Source organism: Camelus ferus, chromosome 9, assembly GCF_009834535.1.
Source record: "Camelus ferus isolate YT-003-E chromosome 9, BCGSAC_Cfer_1.0, whole genome shotgun sequence".
NCBI classification, from domain to species: Eukaryota; Metazoa; Chordata; class Mammalia; order Artiodactyla; family Camelidae; genus Camelus; species Camelus ferus.
In genome coordinates this window covers 15,209,263-15,230,382 of record NC_045704.1, presented here as the reverse complement: position 1 = coordinate 15,230,382, position 21,120 = coordinate 15,209,263, and the positions used below count along the sequence as shown (strand labels likewise).

Below are 21,120 nucleotides of genomic sequence, written 5' to 3'. Positions count from 1 at the left end.
CACAGTGTTGTGAAAACATCATCTCTATTTAGTTCCAAAACATTTTCATCATTCCCCAAAGGAGACCCCACACCTATTAAACAATGACTTCCCATTCCCAGTCTCCATGTCCCAATTCCAGCCCCCACCACCACTAATGTGCTTTCTATCTCTCTGGATTTGCCTGATTTAGACATTTCATATGAATGGAATCATACACTATGTGACCTTCTGTGTCTGGCTTCCTTTACTTTGCACAATGTTTTCGAGGTTCATTCATGTTATAGCATGAATCGATACTCCATTCCTTTTTATTGCTGAATAATATTCCATTTATGGCTAGATCACATTTTGTTTATCCTTTCAGCTACTGATAGACATTTGGGTCATTGCCACCTTTTGGTTATCATGAATGGTACTGCTATGAAGATTCATGTACAAGGATTTATTTGAACATCAGTTTTCAGTTCTCTTGGGTATATACCTAGGACCAGAATTGCTGAATCATTTGATAATTCTATGTTGAACCTTATGAGGAGCTACCAAAATGTTTTCCATAGGTTGTACCATTTAATCTCATTCGAATTATTTTAACCCAGCCTCTTCTTAACACAGTATGATCACTCATGACGTGATTAAAATGATGTCCCTGCTGCCCTCCACTTTCAGTGGGCCCCTTCTCACTCAGAGCAAAATGCAAAGATCTCAAGATGGCTTACAAGACCCTAGATGACTTGGCTTCTGGCTCTCTCCCAAACATCTTCTACCACACTTCTACTCACTCAATATTGACCGCCTCACTATTCTTTAAATGCATCAGGGATGCTCCCATCTCAGTGCCTTTGCACTCACTGTTTCCTTTTCCTGGAATGCTTTACCCTTGGACTACAAGGCCAGCTCCTTCACTGACCTCAAGTCTCTGCTCTAAGCCAGCTTCTCTGAGACACCATCTCTGACCACCCCTTCCCCTTTACCTCTGCTTTATTTTTTCCATACCACTTATCACCACCTGCCATTTATTTATTTGTATTTTATTGCCTGTCTCCCTTTCACTAGAGCATGGGCGTTTTTTGTCTCTTCACTGAGGTACCAAGTCCCGGGATCCAGAAAAATGCCTGGAACACAGCAAGTGCTCAGGAAATGCTGGATGAATGAATGAACAAATGAATCAAACTCCATTTACAGATGAAGAAAGGGAAGATCACAGAAAAGGCATGACTTGTGGGCAGTCCCAAGCTGGTAAGAGGAAGCCTTGATTTTTTCCCCCCTGGGATTCTCATCTAGGTCTCTCTGACTGCAAAGCCCCCAGGTTCTTAACTGGACCGTTTAGTGAGCTTTATATCTGGGCCTCATAATAACCCTAAATGTTAGTCTTTTAGTATTACTCATTCTCCAGGTGGGAAAACTCACACACAGAGAAGGAAGGAGGCCCCACCAACAGCTGGTGGCAGTGTCAGGACTAGCTGTTATATTCCAGGGCAGGATTTCTGGCACTAGCCTCTGGCACACATTCAATAAATGGACATTCAATAAATGCATCGTGATCGGTATTCAGAGTGGGTTTATAGTAAAGCTCACAGAAGCTTCAGGGCCCCTGATTTGCATAGGCCCTTCCATGGTCCTAGCAAGGTGTTCCTAAGATCTGATGTCTTTGTAAAATTTGCAAAAGGAAGGTATTTAAAATGCAATTGGTTTAGACCACTGGCTTTTCCCAGTTCTATTTCCGCATGTTGCATTTCTCCTTACCATGGGTGGTGCTGGAGCGGCCTCAGGCACTGATGGGATCTAGGGAAGGGGCAGGTGAGTTGAGGGTACATTTAGGTTGGGTTCCATGGAATATTTTGATGTGGTTCATAGATATTTTTAGCTATATTTAAATTATTACCTAACTAGTTGTCCTGGTAGGAATGGCTTCCAGAATAGTCCTATTGTTCAAGGTGCTGACTCACTAGGTGGAAGGCCAGTCTGTTGTGGTATGAACGGTCCTCTGGTGGCCCCCTCCAGCAGCACCTGCATAATGAAAATGAGTCAAGAATTAAAGGACTGAGCCAGAAGGTAGCCTTGAAACGTTTTCCAAAGTGTAGCTAACACGAGTTAAACTTCATGAAAAGTTTTGATAAGTTTCCAAAAAACTTAGATGGCATTGGCAATGCTGCCTTGTGAAGTTGAAATTTTTTAAAATGAAAATGACTTTTAAAAGTTCCATCAAGTTAAAAAAAAAAGTTCCATCAAGTATGCTAGAGGGAAGATCACTTACTTTCCCCCTCTCTCTGTAGATAAGGATGTTATGAAATAAGTACATCAGCCAAAAAAGTAGGAAACATACCCCAGAGGTGTGTCATGGCAGTAAACTAATAATAACATTACGTTATCTTTTGGGATTTTGCAATGTTTGTGGTATTTGTCAGCTCTTTAAAATATGTAATTTGTTATTATTTCTTATTCTAAGAAAATTTTCATGTTCATATCCAATTCTGTGTGTGATTTTGTATTCTTTTTCTGAAAGAGAATGCTCCCCTCCCCTACTTCCCTACCAAATTCCATAAGCAGTATCCGCCCTATTGACGACTCATAAGCTCAAAATAGAGGTGGTTTTCAGGCTGTGTGATCCCAGGCCAGTGGCTGTACCTCTCTGAGCCTGTTGCTTAAATGGGAAAATGGGGATCGTAATAGCCTCTACATCGCGGGATTGTTAACTTTAAATAAGCCAAGGCCTGCAAACTGCTAAGTGCAGGCTTGGAACGCACTGACAGATGACATATCAACGAGTCTTTACGCTAAGAACGTTTCCACAGCTTCAGTACCCGCGTCCAAGACGTCCTCTGTGCATGCGCCTCCGACTTTCCTTTCCAGCCTGCCGGTCGGGGTGGGTGCAGCCTACTCTGAAGCACGGGTTGTGGGCGGAGTCAATGAGTTACTTCCGGGATTTCCTCCCCTCCGAGGAACAACCTTCTTTATATGACTGGCAGTAGTTATCAGCCAGTAGTGATTGGAGAGGAGATGGACGACCCGACCCATTTCGGAACCTCTCTACGGAGTTGGCCAATTGCAAGCTTCGGAAGGCGGGTTCTTCTCCGACGCGGGCTAGAGTGACGGGTGTCTGTTTCGACTAATGGGAACTTGGCAGCTAGTAAGCCAGGACCAATCAGAAGCGAGAAGGCCGGATCCTGGGGCGGGGCTGGAGCTTCGGCCGTTGAGCCGCTCGCGAGGATGGGTGTCTGCGGAGAAGGTGAGAGGCGGCGAGAGCGGCCGATGCGCGGGCTGGGGTGGCGATCCTGGGGGGAGGGGGTGCTCTGAGGGTAGAGTGAGTTGGACAGGCAGCTGACCTGGCAGTGTGGGAATCAGGAGGGGTTGCCCTTTAACACGGATAGGCGCTTTAATGACAGGATGTGAGGCGGAGGGCAGTAGGTGAGTTGAGGGGGGGTGTTTTCTGTTTCGTAGGAGGCTCTTTAATGAGGGAAGTGCGTAAGGTAGGAGACAGCAGGTGATAAAATGTAGAAATGCCCTTGTAAGACAGCCTTGGGATTTAATGAGACTTTTTAAGGCAGAGGTTTATTATAGCTCAGTGTGGAGGAGCGGAGGTCCCTGCCATCAGTTCTAAGTTTTGATTTGAGTGGAGGGTAGATGAAGAACAATATTGAGGGAGAAAATGAGTGAGGACTCCAGGGATGAGGATGTGCTTTTACGAGGTGTGAAGGCTTATGATACACGTACCCTTTACTGAGGGCTTACTATGTGCCAGGCAGCTACCACGTGTTTTTTTGTGTGACAACTCTTAAACTTCCTAACAACCCTACCAGTGGTTAAGAGTGGGGGCTCTGGCGTTGGTTTGCCCGAGTTTGAATGCTAGCTTTGCCTCCAGCCCTGTCACTAGGTGAGGTTTTTAACCCTCTTTGCCTCAGTTTCATCATCTGTAGAATGACCTCATCTCTTCTCTGTATCATTCACCTTGCAATTTCACCCAGTCTCTTGGCTTCATTGGCTCTTTAGATAATGATATTTCCAAGTGTTTATCTCCAGTCGAGATCTCTGCCCTGGACTCTAGACTCAAATGTCCAATGGCTGGTCCTTCTCTACTTGGAAGTCTAGCTGACATACAGACTTTAAAACCTTGTCCCAAACCAAACTTGGAGTTTCTCCCCTTCAACCTCAAAACCCAGTTGATGGTAGTTCCAGCCTTCCAGGACAAAAAGCTTGTGGAGCTGTCCTTTACTTCCTCCCCTTCTCTCACCCACATACTGTCTGTCAATCAGCAAATCTCACGGACCGACCTTCAAATACAAACAGAATCCAAACGTGTCTCACCACCTCCCTTGTTATCACTCTGGTCTAAGCCATCACCTGTTCTCACTTGGTCTGTTGCAGTGGCCTCTTCACTGGTTTCCCCATCTCAGCCCTTGACCCCTCAGTCAAGTTAATAGAAAAGTCAGATCATGTTGCTCCCTTGTTCAAACCCTCCCATGGCTCCCACTTCATGCAGTAAAAGTCTTCACCAAGCTTACAAGACCCCACCCGATCCAGCTTCTCCTCCTCCCTGCCCTCAACTCCCACCAATCCCATTTGTTCACTGTCAGACAGCCTGGCCCCCTTGCTGTCCCTCAAACAAAGCAAATACATCCCCACCTGGGGAATGTACTTGCTGTCCCTTCTGGCTGCTTTGAGTTCCCCCCAGATGCCTCTGTGGCTTCTCCCTCATCTCCTTCAGAGTCTCTTCAAATGTCAACTCCACAGTCAGGCCCTCGCTGCCCACTCAAACTATAATAGCTCCTGTCACTCTGGCTCTTCGCTACCTGGCTTTATTTTCCTTCATAACACTTGCAATTACCTGACATATATTAGTGTTTGGTTGTATCTACTCGGCTCCTTAGACATTCCTCACTAGAGTGTTGGCTCCAACTGGATATAGAACTCAGCACCTAGAAGTCCACATAGGTGCTTAAAAGATGTTACTTGTACTGTTCCACCATTACCACCACTTCTTGTGGGGGGGTCTCCCCGTGACACAGGGCAGGGTTGTTGAGTTGGGAGGGTGTTGGGTCGGGTGTTCGGGTATAGATGGGGTCATAAACTGGGCAGACTGTGGTGGCCAAGGGCAGAAGGTCTCAGCTCTAGTTAGTGCTGAGGGAGCTTGTAGGAAATGCAGATTCCTGGGCCCATCCCCCAGAGATTATGCTTCTGTAGATTTGGCACCCTGCCTGGGATCCTGCATTTTCATCAAGCTCCTGCATTGATGGTGAAGGTCTGCAGCCCTCACTTTGAAAAACAAGCCAGTTCAGAGCTTGGCCTGGGACTCACCCCTAAACTCCTCCTCTGTGGCTGGCTGGGTGCTGGGCAGTGCTGGGGACACTGTCATGATCAAGACAGCCCTTTAACCAGTCTGGAAGTCAGGAAGGGCTTCCTGCAGGAAGGGACATTTGAGCTGAAACCTGGAAGATGACAAGGAGTGAGCTGAGAGGAAACCTTGGCTGTATCTCCAGAGCTTTGAACCCTGTTTCCTGGCATCATTAATTCACAAGCAGCCCCTGATCTATGCCAGGCCCAGGGTGCGGAAGATACAAGAATGATCAAAATGGTTGTGCCTTCATGGGCTTCTGGTCTGTCAACTAATCATTGACTAGTTGCACAGATGGTAACAGCTGACCGAGTGCCAGGCACTGTTTGAAGCATCTTATATGTATTAACTCATTCGATCCCCACAGTAATCCTATGTGAGCCCTTATCTGCACTTTGCTAATGGGGAAAGGCCTGGAGAGGGTAAATGCTTTGCCAGGGGTCACATTGTGGGTAAATAGTGGAGCCAGGATCTGAACCTGGGAGTCCTCAGCCTACAGCGTGTACCATGCTTAAGATGTGAGGCCATATTTGGATTAGTGTTGGGAAGGAAAGGAGCAGAGAGTTTGGAAGGAAATGGAAGGTAGTCAGGGAAGGGCAGCTGAGTGATGAGTAGAGGGATGAATGTGCCAGTCTCTCACTGCAGGATTCGAGGTGACTGTTTCATCCTCCGTAAAATGGGGACTGTTTATAATACCTACGAGAGAGCAGAATTAAGGGTGAGTCACTGGGTGGTAGGTGTGCGTGGTCCTTATCTAAGGCAAAAAGTGTTTGAGGGACAGTGGGAGAGAGAAGGACTGGATACCCGAGGAGGGTGGTGATGGGCTGCAGTGTGCACTGTGGGGGTCTGGATTGTGGGGTATTCTTAAGGGCTTTGGAGATCTAGACAATTCCAGGGGGATAATGTGGAAGGCTTTGGTTTGTATTTTGGAGGTATGCAGGAACAGGGGAAAGGGTTCTATCTAGTTCAGATTCACCCACATGGTGGGGAGGTGAGCTCAGAATGAGGGCTCAGAGGAGTCACTTGGGCTAGGCGTGAGTGTGTGTGTGTGTGTGTGTGTGGTGGGGAGTACACCGCATGGAGAGTCCTGCTAGGTCATGGCCGCCTGGAATATGCAGTGTGGGCCATGGTGGGGTGGCAGATCGTGGGAAAACAACCATCAGGGGTGGGAGCTGCCACGGGGGACTTACCCATGTCTAGTGTGGGAGATGGTGATGTGGATTTATTTGGGAGGAGCCCAGCGTGGTGGATTGTCAGCCCTGGTCCTGCTGTAAAGGCTGTGAAATCTGAAATATTCAGGGAGCACAGTTTGGGAGGAGGAGCCAGGGCCGGTGATATCACACTGGAAATGGAGAGGGGAGTCCCCTTCGTGAAAGATGGGGGTGAGGAGGGGGCTGGAAAACTGAGTGTGTGTGCTTGTGTGCTGAAGCCATGATGTCATGAGGCCCGAGAAGTGGAGTCAGGTCTGTGGACCAGAGTGGGGCGCTGGGGTGTACACGCGGAGCGCTCAAGGTGGAAGTGCTGATGTCACGGGTTAGCGAGGGCGGAGCCTCGGAGGCACGGCATCCCGGCTGGGATGCGGGGTCGAGAAGCTGAGGCGAAGTATCTAGGAGAGACTTGGGACTGGAACAAGACAGCGACCATGATGGGTCACTGGTCGAAGGTCACAGAGCAATGGTTGGAGTCACAGAGCAAGGATGGAGGACGCAGGTAGAAGGACAGAGTCGGCGTTTGGGGGCAGGTGCTTCAAGGAGGGAGGGAGGAGCTCGGTCCTGGAGAATCCCAGAATTAGGGAGGTTAGTATTCAGGGAAGGCTCTCCGAAGGGAAGAGAGTTGGAAAATGTGTCAGTGGCGGGGTCGGGGGAGAGGGAGTTTACACAGAATTTGAGAGGGAACAGAATTCAGGTGAAATATGAGGGTTATGGAATACAGGCTGAAAATGGGGTGTGTATGGAGTAGAATGTTGGGCAAATATGCGGACAGAATTCAGGTGGAATAGTGTGGGGGACGCAAAATTCAAGTAGAATATGAGAGGACCCCACTAGAACATGGGGGGCTGGGAGTGGCCAGAATCTCGAGGCTCTCTAGGGAATGAGTGACGGGGAGCTGGGGTCAGGAAGGGAGAGTTGAGCTGGCGGGAGTGTGCGATTTATTTGGTCTAGAAGAGGGGAGGAGGGGAGCGGGCGAAGTTTTTACAGGTGAGGGAGGCAAGTGTAAGGGGAGGGTTGAATTCAGGCAGAATATTCAGGGGCTTAATATCTGGGGACTGAGATGCGGCTGTGTCATCAGGGCCGTTGGATGCAGAAAGGCCCTGCTACCTAGGGAAGGGCTATGAATGCGAGGCTTGTGTGGCAGAGTGGGGAAGGGGGAGGGTAGGGCCAGGTTGGTAGTGGTGATGGGTGGGGCGGGTCCCCTTCCTCCTCTGTCTCCTCGGGAGAATTGGTACCACAAGTAGGGTGGTGAATGGGGCGGTGAGGCTGTGTGGCGCGTCCGGTGTTCCCGTGCTGCCTCTGACGCCTTGGTAATCGGCACGGCGCGATCGCTGATTGGCTTGCGGCGTCTGAGGGGCGGAGTGTAGGACACCCGGTGGGGCGGGGCCAGCGCTGCCTGGCACTCGCGTTGGGGGCGGTTGATGAGGGATATGTTGAAATGTGTAGCTGTTTGTTTGCCCATAGTTCAGGAATGATTAACCCTCACTTTTGAAGTCCCAGGAAACGAAAGTACAATTGTGAGAGTGAATTTTCCGAGGGAAAGGATTTCCCAGATTTCGTTAGCCCCTGCAAAGCACCAGAGACCCATCCCCCAAATAAAGTTAAGAGCTTGGGTCTAGAGGTAGAAAGGGGCCTGTTAGCACGTCTGGGGTTCAGGCGCTTGTCCTTGGGCTTTTGAGGAAGGGGATCTGTGGGTGCACCTGTTGGGTGGTATTCTGGGAGACCCTGAAATTACTTGCAAAGGTTATGGGCCTATTCATTTATCTGGGGAAGGATCGGAGATCTCGTAAGATTCTCAAAGGCACAAGGACTCTAAAAAGGTTAGAAATCACTGGCCTGGAGTTTCAGGGCTCATCTTTTTCTCACAATATTATATTTTCCAATATCAGACTTTAGGAAGGACTAATTGGGGAAAGTGTGAGGACTAAAAGAGGTGATGGGGAGAGAATGAGATCAAGCACTGGAGGGGTCCTCGTGGTCTGGGTTAGGGGCAGCCCTGGGTGGTTCTGTCTTTGGAGTAGCTCTGGGACTCTGGACAGGGCCCTTTTTCTTATGGAGCCTCAGTTTCCCCATTTGTACACTGGGGAGGGATTGGGCTTGCCTTGTCGCTATAGCCCCTTTCAAGCTCAGAAACAACAACAAAGTAATAGTAACAAGAACAATGATGATTGGATGTGGGGATGAAATAGATGAAGGGAATTAAGAGGTACCAACCTCCAGTTAGGAAAAAATAAGCCACATAATCTGGTCAATAATATTGGAATAACTCTGCATGGGGATAGATGGTTACTAGACTTACTGTGAAGAGCATTTCATAATGTATGCAAGTATCAAGTCACTGTGTAATACACCTGAAACTAACATCCTGTTGTATGTCAACTATATTTCAATTTAAAAAAATGATGATGCTGTTACGTACTGAGTGTTTGCTGTGTGGCTGTGTGTCAGGCATGGGTCAATTTTGCCAAGGATTTTGACATGATTAATTCATTTAATCCTTACACCAATCCAAGGAGATGAACGCTGTTATCCTCCTATGGGCTTACAAAGGCCTGCAGGAACATCATCTGGCCCGTTACATCTCTGATCTCCTCAATTTCCCCCTCTCCTTCCCTCACCCTGACCTCCTTGCTGTTTCTGAAAAAAACTAGGAACATCCCACCTTGGAGCCTTTGCCAGGCTGTTCCCTTGCCTGAATACCCTTCCCCAGATATTCATCTGTCTCCCTCCCTCACTCCCCCCAGGCCTCTGCTCCCTGCAGGGTCGGGGTGGGGCTTCCTTGGCCACTTTAGCCAAAAGAGCAACCCCCAACCCCTAGCATCCTCTTTCTCCACTACTTGACATTTTTATGCCTCTGTTACCGCCCTCTTTTCATTTATTTAAAAAATTTTGGGGGGGGAGTTATTAAGTTTATTTATATATTTATTTTTGATGGAGGTACTGGGGATTGAACCCAGGACCTCATGCATGCTAAGCATGTGCTTTACCATTTGAGCTGTATTCTACCCTTTGTTGTCACCCTCCTGAAGGTAGGGACATAATCTGCTTTCTCTACATATCCCCAGCACTCAGGATGGCATGTGCTTTAAAGATAAGGAATCTGGCTCCAAGAGAGGTTAAGTTCCTTGCCCACATATGTGCACAGAGCTGAACCCAAGCAGCCTAGGGCTCCCATTCTGAACCACTCCCTAGAATCCAGGCTGAGAGTGAACACATGACCCTCTCCTCCAGCTCCTCGTAGAACTAACAATGAGTAGTAGTCCTATTGGCTAAGAGAAAGTACTTACGCTTGCAACAGACCAATGAATAGATCAATTATTAATTCATTTAAATGATTTAAATGTACCATGGATAATATGTTATCCATACACTGGCTGTTCGCTCCACTTGGACCACGTTCCCTCAGGATAGCACATGACTTGTTCCCTGACCTCCTTCAGTTCTCTGCCCAAATGTCACTTCCATGGGGAGGCCTGCCCTTGACCCCCCTATTTAAAATCTCTGCCCCACTTGATCACAATACTCTGTTTCCCTTTCCAGTTTGACTTTTCTCCCCAAGTGTTTGAATAAATGAATGAATAATAAATCTATAATGAGTATAAGGATGAATAAATTAATAATCAGTAGTAGAAATTATGATTCTCTTATTGGAAATCATATTCTATGAACCAGTGTGTATTAGGCATAGTAATGTGCAGGACACAGTTCTGAGTGCTTTTATGCATATTGTCCAATTTAATCCTCATGACAGCTCTATGAGGTAGGTGCCATTACTATACCCATTTTTTCAGATGAGGAAACTGAGGCACAGAGAGGCAAAGCCTCTTTCCTAAGGTAACACAGCTGATACATGGTGGAACCAGGATTCTGGCCTTTCAGCTCCTCTGAGCCCCTCTGAGTCTCTGTCTCATTCCTCTCAGCGACACTGGCCATGGACCAGCCAGCCGGCCTGCAGGTGGACTACATCTTCCGGGGTGTGGAGCATGCCGTGCGGGTGATGGTATCTGGGCAGGTGCTAGAGCTGGAGGTGGAGGACCGGATGACGGCCGACCAGTGGCGAGGCGAGTTCGATGCCAGCTGTGAGTGTGCCTGTCTGGGTGGGCTCTCCTGTCCTTCCCTGGGATCAGCTTCTCCCAGAAGATGAGACCAACCAGGATCCTGTCCATCTGCCTCTTCTACCTGACCAGAGGCTCTCTAAGGTGGGGAGGGGGTATATGGCTCATTCCTCGGGCCAGAGGCAGTGGTATTGGGGAAAGTGAGAAAGCTTGGGTGCATTGCCCTTGGGTTGGGCAAGTGGTCAAACCTCAGGAAGGACTTTTCTCCCTACCTAGTCATCGAAGATTTGACTCACAAGACAGGGAACTTCAAACAGTTCAACATCTTCTGTAACATGCTGGAGTCAGCCCTCACCCAGGTAGGGGCCAGGGCTGGGGGCTGGGGGAGGTTTCTGTTTCCTGAATCTCTGGGAGGGTAGATACCCACCTGATGTATGCAAGACCTCTGCCTTGTCTTTCATTGAAAGAACAAGGCTATCTTTGTCTTTTCTTCTTCGTCAAATGTAAATGGCTTATTCTGATCGTAATTCAAATGACAGTGATTCTCATGTAGAAAATTGAAGTCACAGAGAAATGTAAAGAAGAAAGTAAAAATCACTCCATTCCTAATACTCCTGGTAATATTTTGTTAATATTGTAATGAAAATCACTCCAGCCATTTCTCCATTTCCCTATTCACTTGTGAATGTGTGTGTATGTATGTATGTGCAGATCTATAATTTTATAGATAAAGTTGATATATTTCCTAAGGAATTCTGTAATCTGCTTTTAAAAGATTCAGCAATATTTCAGTCGGGGTAGGGTTTAGCTCAAGTGGTAGAGCACATGCTCAGTATGCATGAGGTCCTGGGTTCAATCCCCAGTACCTCCTCTAAAAATAAATAAATAAATAAACCTAATAACCTCAAAAAAAAGATAAAACAAACAATATTTCATAAAAATTTACAAAAAAGGATAAACAATATTTCATAAAAATTTAGTCACATCAATGAGTACAGCTAATCATTCATCTCATTTACTAAGCATCTATGTTGTGCCAGGCACTGTGGTAGGCACAGGGAATACAGCTTTGAACAAGAGACAAAATTCCTGCCCTGGTGAAGCTGATATTCTAGTGGAAGAGACAGACAATTGAAAAAAAATATAATGTCAAGTAGTTAAAAGTATTAATAGGAAAAAAAAGCAGGTTGGAATTTAGAATGACAGAATTTCTATTTAGACATTTAAAAATTGTGAACTACGTAATTTCTCTGATTACAGATGAAATATGCACTCATAAAACTGATGATACTAAAGTAATGTGTGACTGAGAAAGTGAGAGTCTAAATCCCTTACTGTCTCCCATCCAAGACTGTTAACATTTTGGTATCTCTAGGTATAATGGGCTGTATGTATATAACAGCACAATGGCCAAGAGCATGGACTCTTAAGTCAGATTTATCACTACCACTTACTACTTGGAAGCCCTGGGCCAGTTACTTCCCCTCCATGTCTTAGTTTCCCTATCTGTGCTATGAGGATGATAGTAGTCCCCATTTCATAGTGTTGTGAAGATTAAATGAGTTATAGGTAAAAAGCTTAGAATAGTGCCTGGCTCATAATATACATGTATTGTCTGTTTTTATTATTATTACAACTTCTGAGTTTGTTATCCTTGTTGGTGGTTGCCTAGTATTCTACTGTGCCCATGCATTATGATTTATTTAACACAGTGGTTCTCAAACTTTTTGGCCTCAGGACCCCTTAGGCTCTTAAAAATTACCGAGGACACCAAAGAGTTTTTGTTTACGCAGATTTCACCTATCAGTATTTGTTTGCCACGTTCTAAATGAAAACCGAAAATATAAAGATATTTATGAATTCACTGAAAAATAACAATAGCAAACCTGTTATTTTTTTTTTAATTTGTTTGTTTTACTTATTTATTTTTTTAATGGAAGTACTGGGGATTGAATCCAGGATCTCATGCATGCTAAGCATATGCTCTACCACTGAGCTACACTCACCCCTCCAAACCCCAAACCTGTTATATGTTAACTTAAATAACATTTTTATGAAAAATATATTTTCTAAAACAGAATTACTTAGTAAGAAATATAACAGCCTTTTTTTTTTTTTTAACTTTTTGCAAGTCTCTTTAATGTCTGGCTTAATAGAAAACGGCTAGATTCTCATGTGCTTCTGCATTCAGTCTGTTGTGATATGTTCTGGTTGAAGTACATGCAGAAAAAAAATCTGCCTAAGAAAGATCTGTAGTTGGGAAAGAGAGTCCTTTAATAGCTTTTTCAGATAATTGAGTATATCCTCCTTCGCTAACACATTAAAACTGGACATGTGGTAGTTTCTTAAAGGTTTGTTGTAATGTGGAGTGTGAGACCATATCAATGGACTTTTCCTATTTTGTGACCTTAAAATCTCTTGATGTACTTTGCCTGGATCTCTTAGCCATTTTGTAACATCACGCATTTGTAACACCATTTGTAACACCATACGTTGGTCATTTGGAAAATATTGGTTCACTGAGTTGTGCAGATCTTCTTGGTCATTTGGAAAATATTGGTTCACTGAGTTGTGCAGATCTTCCAAAAGTTGACACATTTCATTGTACAATACCAGGAAGTCACATTTGTTAAGATTCTCACCGATATGACCCAGGAAGTCTTTCAACATTGAGAAGCCATCAAGCACACAGTGGCAGAGACAAGTTTTCCAAAATTCTAATTTTCGCTTTGAAGTTTGAATTTTCTTGTTGGCAGCCAATACCGTGAGCTGTTTTTCTTGAAGTGACAGGCTCACTTTGTTCATTTTGGAGAAAATGCTTGCCAAACATCCCAGACTGAATAACCATAGTGTTGTCTGTCAGTCCTTTTTCAAGTAAAAAAATAGCGTTCCATGAAAAAGTGGCTAATTTAGCTCAAAATTCAGTCGCACAAGTGCTTTTCCTGAGAAAATGTCATACTTTGGTATGTGGCCCAACGTGTACTTTGCATTTTGTCACACACAGTCGTAAAAATCTCAATGGTCAAGATTCAATAAAATGAATCATTTTTACGGGTTCATCAAGAATATTCCTAGGCTTCATTTTCTGTGTCTTTTATCTATTTATTTGTGTGTTTGTTTCTCCCTCCTTCCCAGCCCCACTGCATGGCCGTGAATACAATGGCTACAAGTACCTTTGATGCCACTGGCTTGCTTTCTGCTTGTGGGCACCAGCAGTTCTACCCACCAGGACTTTTGCACCATCGGTGTAAATGTCAGCACAGCAAAGGAAGCAAATGAGGGTGGGGGTATAGCTCAGTGATAGAGCGTGTGCTTTGCATGCACGAGGTCCTGGGTTCAATCCCCAGTGCCTCCATTAAGGGGAGAAAAAAAGAGGGGCAGATGACATCTTAGTATTGACCTCATGGACTCCTCTGAAAGGGTGTCAGGGACTGTCAGGGTCCTCGGACAATACTCGGAAGCCACAGCACTAAGCCATTCCCCGTGCTTAAGCATTTAGGCTCTTTCCAGTCTCTCCCTCCGATGATGTCCTGTGCCAGCCCCTATGGGGCAGGGACATCTTGATTACCAGCCTCAGTGTCGGAAAGCCCAGCAGCCCACAGAATGAATGGAGTGTGTGGGCTGGGTGCTCTGGGTATGGCCATGCTGGGTCTTGTGGCGACTCCTCCCACTCTCTCCCAACAGAGCAGTGAGTCGGTCACCCTTGACCTGCTGACCTACACAGATCTGGAGTCCCTGCGGAACCGAAAGATGGGGGGCCGCCCAGGCCCCTTGGCCTCAAGATCGGCCCAGCTCAACTCCAAGCGCTACCTGATCCTCATCTACTCTGTGGAGTTTGACAGGTGGGTACAAGGGGATGGCTCCAGGTCCAGGCTGGTAGCTGGTGGGCAGGTGGGAGAGAATGGATAGGACTTAGGAACCCCTGGTACCCAGGGCGAGGTGGGGATGTTGCTTAAGCCTTGCCTTTGGAATCTTCAGTGTTAAGGTTTATATCACTTAGTATTGTGTTTGAGTACAAGTAGCATGGTAACAGCTACCAGTGTCTTAAACAAACAATGGTTTATCACATAACAGGTTGTCTAGGTTGGTGGCTGCTACTCAACAGTTTCATTAAGGACTCAGGCTCCTTTTGTTTTGTTTTTGTTTTTCTTTCGTCATCCTTAATGTGTTGGCTTTTTGACGTCATCCTTATCGCTTCATGGTCACAAAATGGTTGCTGGTCGTCCAGGCGTAGCATCTGCTTCAAAGCAGGAGGAAGAGGAACAGGGCTGTGCTCGCTAATTGTATCTACTGTTTTTATTAGGATAGCAAAAGTGTTCCCAGAAGATGCCCAACAGATTTCCTTTAGTGTTTGGCCAAAAATGTTCACATGTCCTTTCCCAGAAGGATTCTTGGCCTCTGAGATGCCACGGTTCTAATCCTCCTTCTCAGGATTCACTACCCGCTGCCCCTCCCGTACCAGGGCAAGCCAGACCCTGTGGTCCTGCAGGGCATCATCCGTTCATTGAAGGAGGAGCTGGGCCGCCTTCGAGGGCTGGACGGCCAGGACACTCGGGACAGCCGGGAGACTGAGATCTGGCACCTACGGGAGCAGTGAGTCCAGGGTGGGGTGAATGGGCGGTTGGGGCCAGGGGCGCACGTCCCATCATGCACTGAGGGCCCAGTGCTTAGCCCTGTTGGAAGGACAGCCATCCCTCGTTCGCCAGATATTTATCCTGAGCTCCTCCTCTGTGCCCGCTTTGTGTTAAGTGGTGCTGGGGACACAGCAGTGACCAAGGCAATCCTGGCCCTGCCCTCCTTGGGGCTCCCAGTCTGAACAGATCTGTATGCAGACAGTGAAGGCTCACCATGGTTGGGGCTTGGGAGCCCAGAGGGAGAGTTGACCGTGCCTGGTAAGGGAAGGGTGTTCTAGGTAAAGGGAACACCATGTGCAAAGACAGGGTGTGAGGTAGGGCTACATTCAGTTGAATCTACCTTCACTGAGCACCTCTTTTGTGCTGGCGCCTTCCCTGCCCATCGTGTAGGGCCAGCCCAGGGGCCAGATAGACATTGATCACATAACCCAGTGTAGCATTGCAAATGGAGATGGGTTAGACAGGAAAGGGAGCCTGTGCTATGGGAGGTGGGAACAGGAACTGATGGGGTCTCAGAGTGGGCCAGGTGAAGGGGTGGGGAAGAGTGTTCTAGGCAGAGGGAATAGCATGTGCAAAGGCCTTGCATTAGATGGGAATATAGTGAGGACGATGAGGAAAGAGTGAAGTGAGGAAGGGCTCTTGGCATATTTATTGAGTGCCTGCTGTGTGCAGAGGGCTATGGAGGGGCTGACTGGGACTTGGTCTCCACCTGAAGGGGGCTCCACTCCTTGGAGAGGGCTAATACTATTTTTAGTAATAATAATAATAGAAGCTAATGTTTATTGTGCATTTAACTGTGTGCCAAGGACTCTGCTCAGTGCTGCATGGTTTAATTCATTTTATCCTCACAGAGTAGGCACTACTATCGTCCCTATTTTATAGAGGAAGAAACTGCGGCCCAGGAAGTTTGGAGAACTTGCCCCAGGTTCCACAGTGAAGTAATACGGCCAGGCTAGATCTTGAATCCAGGCAGTCAGCACAAGCCCCCTTTCGTTCCTCAGCCACTGTACACTGTTGGCAGCTGCTGGCCCAGAACTGAGCACCCAGTGCTGACAGGGAAGACCAGACTTATGCCCTCCCGGGAACGGGAGCTCATGAGGCTGGAGAATGGAGAACCTTTTGAGTCTTCCCGGTGCGTTTGCGTGGGTGCGTTAGTGCATGTGTTACCCAGGATGGCCACGAGGTGGCGTTGTCTGCCCTGAAATCCATAATCAGCCGGTTGCTTCTTACATTCCTCTTCCAATCTTGGAGTTCGGGAAGACTTCAAGATTCATTCATTCATCCATCCAACATTTACTGAGTTCACACTGTGCTAGGCACACTGCCTGGCCCTAGTTGATGTTTATTGAGCCGTTACTGAGTGCCGGACAGAATCTTAGCACTCTTTATAGATTCCTACAACCTTATAGGTAGGTATTATTATCATCCCACTTCACAGAGATGTGAAGTGAAATTGTGTCAGGTCACCCAGCTTGTAATAAGTGGTATAAGCTGGGCGTCGTCAGCCTGGGCACAGAGCCTGTGTTCCTACATAGTGACCAGACAGCTAGAGTGAGGATGCAGAGAGAGAACAGATAATCACACCCATCAGTGCCAGCTCCACTATGATTGGTGCTGGGAAGGAAATGTACAGTGAGCCAGGAGAGCAGGAAACAGAAGGGCGTGACCTAGCCTAGCTGGGGGGCAGGCCGACTTCCCTGGGGAACAGGGACGTGATGTTTGAAGGATGAATGGAGTCATTCCTGCCAGGAGGAGAGAACTGCATTTGCAAAGAGCACCAGAGAGGAGGTGGGAGGAGGGGAGGGGAGGGGGGAAGTCAGCTGAAAGGGACCGAATGGGGACGCCCCTTGGGGAGTGTGGGGGAGACACAGATTTTTAAAAATGTTTTATTAGGAAAAATTCCAGGAACACACAAAAGTAGACAGTAGTATAATGTACATGTACTTGCGCCCCAGCTTCAGCGGTTGCCTACATTTTTGCCCATCTTGTTTGATCTACATCCTTTCCTCTCTCCTGAGAGGCAAATCCCAGATATTGTATCTCCTCTGTAAACACTTCAATATGTATCTTTAACATATAAGGGGGTCTTTTAAAGACATATAAGTACTGTTATTATATCCAACAAAATTAACAAAAATTCCTTCGTATCATCTGATACACCCAGGGTGTATATGTTGACACCTCTCTGGTTATCTCACAAATATCTTTTTGCAATTGTCTTGTGTGAATAAGTACCCACATATGACCCACGTTGCAATTTGTTGTGTTTCTTAAATCTCTTTATTACACCCCCCCCCCCATTTTTCATGCTACTTCTTTGTGAAAGAAGCCAGGTTATTTGTCCTGTACAGTTTCCCACAGTGTGGATTTTGTTCATTTTGTCTCCATGGTTCATGTATTCACGTGTCCCCTGTATTTACTGTGAAGTGGTTCAGATTCAGCTAATCAGATTCAGGCTTCTGGGATGACACCTAACTCGGTGGTGCTGTGTATTTGCCTACTGTCAGGTGCTGTTGGAACTGATGAGTTTGGTTGCTGAGAGCTGGATCCCTGTTTTATAAAATTCCCATCAGCCCAGACTCTCTTGGTGGTTTTCATTCGCACTTCTCTAATTACCGATCAAGAGATGGTGCGTGCCCGCCCCGGTGGAGGAGTGAGGATATGGGACCGTGCCCCTCACCCTGCCCCAGCTCTCGCTGTCTTCCCTCTACCTCCTCCCAGGGTGTCGCGCTTGGTGTCTGAAAAGCGCGAGCTGGAGGCCCAGTTGGGCCGATCGCGCGAAGAGGCGCTGGCTGGGCGAGCGGCGCGCCAGGAGATCGAGTCACTGCGCGGGCTCGTGCGCGGCCTGGAGCTGGAGCTGCGGCAAGAGCGCGGCCTCGGGCACCGCGGGGCCGGCCGCCGGAGCCAGGATTGCCGCCGGCTGGCCAAGGAGGTGAGGGGGCCGGGCTGGGGGGCTGGGCGGCTGGGAGACCGGCAGGGCACTAACCTGGACTTCAGTCTGGATCTCTACGCTCCGCTTCCCTCCCGGCAGCTCGAGGAGGTGAAGGCGTCGGAGCGGCGCCTGCGTGCCCGGCTGAAGACGCTGAACGCCGAGCTGGCCATGTACAAGAGAGGGTGAGCGGCGCGGCCCTGGGGTGGGCGGGGCCTGGAGGTGAATGGGCGGGGTCTAGGTGACGGGGCGGGGCCGGGTAGGATGTAGAGGAGGGCGGGTGAAGCCTGAGAGTGGGCGGGGATGGAGGGATGAAAGGGGCCTAATGGAAGGCATGGGGCTTAGGGAAGGACTCAATAATTGAAAACGATGGGAGGAGTCTGTAGAGAGACGGGCCGGCCTGCGGCGGCATTCAAGAGTCTGGACATGGAGATAGGGACCAGAAAGGGGCGGGGCCTGAGGTCTAGTTAAGCGAAAGGGCGTGGCTCAGTAGGTGGGGATCTGGGTTATGTTTGCTGGCGTTGATTGGGGTGGGTGTTGAAAAATTAGGAAGGGGTTTCCAGGGAACTGTGGAAGATCTCTGCGAGAAGGGTCAGGTGAAAGTGTGTTAGGATGTAGAGAAGTGACAGATGGGTTATTTGGGGGTTTTAGTGGGGCTCTGAGAGAGGTGGACTTTGGGAGGTTTCTGTGAGAGTCGCGTGTGAGGATGTTAATGGCTAGGAGTTGATGGGAGATGAGCCTGAAGGTTCGGAGATGGTGCGGTCCAGGGAAGAGGCTTAGGAAAGGAGTTGTCGCCGGTGGGAAACCAGCAGTGGGTTCTGTGATCCCAGGAGACGGACTCCGCCGGTGGTGCAGCCTTCAGCCCGGGAGGATCGGGCTTCGACGTCTCGGGAGCGCTCCACGTCGCGTGGCCGTGGCGCCGCCCGGTCCTCATCCCGGGAGAGTGCCCGCGGGGGCCGGGGTCGAGGCCGCCCTGCCCGCCCCTCGCCCTCGCCTACAGGTCTGTGACAGCCCTGCCCTGCCGGTGGGAGGAGGTGGATGGGAATGGAACTCTGGAGGCGTGATCCTGTGACTCCAGCCTCCTCTTCTCTCCACACCCCCCGCCCGGTCCTAGGTGGTCGCGTGCCCCGTTTCGACCCAACAGCCTTTGTGAAAGCCAAGGAGAAGAAGCAGAGAGAGATCAAGATGAAGTTAGCACCCATTCCCTCCTCACCTATCCACATCCCTGCCCCTTTACCTGACCCTCTGACCTCTGGCCTCATCCATCCCCATCTCCCATCTCCATTACCTGTCACCTGCTCCATCTCTCCCCTTTCCCCTACCTGCTCCCGCAGCGACGCCCTTCCCCGAATTAGTTGGGCAAATAGGTGGGCGGCTCCTTTCTCGTTCCGTAGGCGGCAGCAGCAGCAGCAGCGGAACCGACTGGGCAGCGGAGGAAGCGGTGACGGTCCATCCATCTCCTGGTCTCGCCAGACTCGGCCCCCTGCTGCCGTGACCGGCCGAGGAGACGCGGCTAACCGCTCCCGAAACCGCAGCTCCTCCGGTAACTGGACTGGAGTGCTCGGGGCTGGCAGGCCGTCTGGAGGGACTGGCAAGAGCGAGAGGCTCACACTCTCCTTCTCCCTCTAGTGGACAGTTTCCGCAGCCGCTGCTCCTCCGCCAGCTCCTGCAGCGAATTCGAGGATTTCTCTGAATCCCTCCCTAGAGGGTAAAACATGGACTAGGGGAAGGGATGGCCTGCAAACGGGTGTCAGGGGAGACTGGAAACAGCCTTTTGTAGAGAAATTGGGTGATAGAAGCTGGAGCCTTGAAACTAGGGAAGAGGGAGAGGTGGCAGGTGCCACAGTCTCCTTCCATTGGTCCTTGATTACTTTCTCCTCTCAGCGTTCGCTGCCGTGGGAAGCCCCCCAGCCCCACAACCTGGAGTGGGTCCAACACGGTGAGTGCCTTTCCTCAGGCTTTGGACTAGACGGCTAGCATTGAACCACCAGGAGCTCTCTGTCCCTTTCTCCCATGATTCCATGCTAGGGGATCAGGTTGTAGAGGTGGTCTCGAAATTCCTCTGGAGGCAGTGTTTTGAGACCTTTGGATTGGAAGGGAGGATGGGTGGGGGCAGAGGACGCCAGTTAAGAGCACCGGTGCTGGCCTCAAGTTCCTGGGTCTTAAAACCTGGCTCCCCTTCCTGTAACCTGTGTGACTTAAGGTAATTACTTAGCTTCTGTACCTCAGTTTCTTTATCAGTTAAATGAGCATGGTTATAGCATTCACCTCAGAGGGTTCTGGTGAAGATACAAGGAGGTTATTGTGCATTTAAGTGCCCGGTAGGGATCAACTCATTTTTTATGTGGTCCTTTGGTTGAGAATTTCCGGTGGGATCTGGGGGGCTGGAATAGAGGGTGCCTTATCCCCTTTCCTGCCACCCCCAGCAGCAGAAGTCCACCCCCTTGGAACGCGGCCGCCATCAGAGACGCCTGGCCAATTCAGGGGGCTGGGTCCCCATCAAAGGTGAGCCTGGGCCTCCACATCTCCCTCTCACCTGCCCAAGAGCCGGCGGGATGGTACTGAGGGCGGCATATTGGGCTCCGTAGCTCCCTGCGGCTTCAGGCCCTGCACAGACCCCCCCGACCCCAACGCCTGCTCTCGCAGAGTACAGCTCCGACCACCAGGCAGCTGACATGGCCGAAATAGACGCCCGCCTGAAGGCCTTGCAGGAATACATGAACCGACTGGACACGCGGTCGTGACCTCGGAAAAGTACTGCCCTTCCAGCCCCACCCACCGCTGGCTTCGGCGCGGGGTGGGGCCGGTGTGTCCTGGCCCCGCCCAGATCCCTGCCCCTCCTGGTGCTCAAGAGGTCTCAGGTGTGTGTGACCTTGACCCCTCCCTCTCCCGCAGGCATTGCAGGCTGGGAGGGTGGGTATGTGCATTTTGTAAATAAATGTATTTGCCCTCGGGATCCCTCAGCTTACGACTGAAGGGT

The 21,120-nt window shown here is 48.9% G+C and overlaps 1 protein-coding gene, 1 long non-coding RNA gene and 1 other non-coding gene across 9 annotated transcripts; 2 read left to right on the top strand and 1 right to left on the bottom strand.

The window, feature by feature from the left end:
- Window positions 1-1,177: 1,177 nt before the first annotated feature.
- On the bottom strand, window positions 1,178-2,872 carry LOC106730448. Its single transcript, XR_001366910.2, has 3 exons — window positions 2,784-2,872; window positions 1,865-1,989; window positions 1,178-1,764 (listed from the first exon to the last, which is right to left on the bottom strand). It is a non-coding gene; the product is annotated as an uncharacterized LOC106730448 (long non-coding RNA).
- Window positions 2,873-3,075: 203 nt separating this feature from the next.
- Window positions 3,076-21,096, top strand: CCDC61 (coiled-coil domain containing 61). 7 transcript variants are annotated; one of them, XM_032485748.1, is made up of 14 exons: window positions 3,076-3,208; window positions 10,443-10,583; window positions 10,854-10,936; window positions 14,262-14,419; window positions 15,009-15,170; window positions 17,933-18,143; window positions 18,243-18,325; window positions 18,971-19,140; window positions 19,255-19,330; window positions 19,535-19,683; window positions 19,770-19,848; window positions 20,025-20,079; window positions 20,567-20,645; window positions 20,787-21,096. In XM_032485748.1, exons 1-14 carry the CDS (start codon window positions 3,190-3,192, stop codon window positions 20,882-20,884), a joined length of 1,563 nt encoding a protein of 520 aa, XP_032341639.1. In that variant the 5' UTR covers window positions 3,076-3,189; the 3' UTR covers window positions 20,885-21,096. The 7 variants fall into 7 exon arrangements, with proteins under 7 accessions (XP_032341639.1, XP_032341635.1, XP_032341636.1 ...); XM_032485744.1 differs by having other exon boundaries at window positions 10,443-10,601; window positions 19,538-19,683; XM_032485745.1 differs by having other exon boundaries at window positions 10,443-10,601; window positions 20,570-20,645.
- TRNAA-UGC lies at window positions 13,861-13,932 on the top strand. Its single transcript has one exon. It is a non-coding gene; the product is annotated as a tRNA-Ala (tRNA).
- Window positions 21,097-21,120: the final 24 nt, after the last annotated feature.

Excerpts from the sequence above, each read along its gene's own strand:
- CCDC61 (XM_032485743.1), top strand. Across the intron at positions 10,602-10,853 it reads AGGCGAGTTCGATGCCAGCT|TCATCGAAGATTTGACTCAC; the intron begins GTGAGTGTGCCT and ends CTCCCTACCTAG. Across the intron at positions 19,684-19,769 it reads CCGAAACCGCAGCTCCTCCG|TGGACAGTTTCCGCAGCCGC; the intron begins GTAACTGGACTG and ends TTCTCCCTCTAG.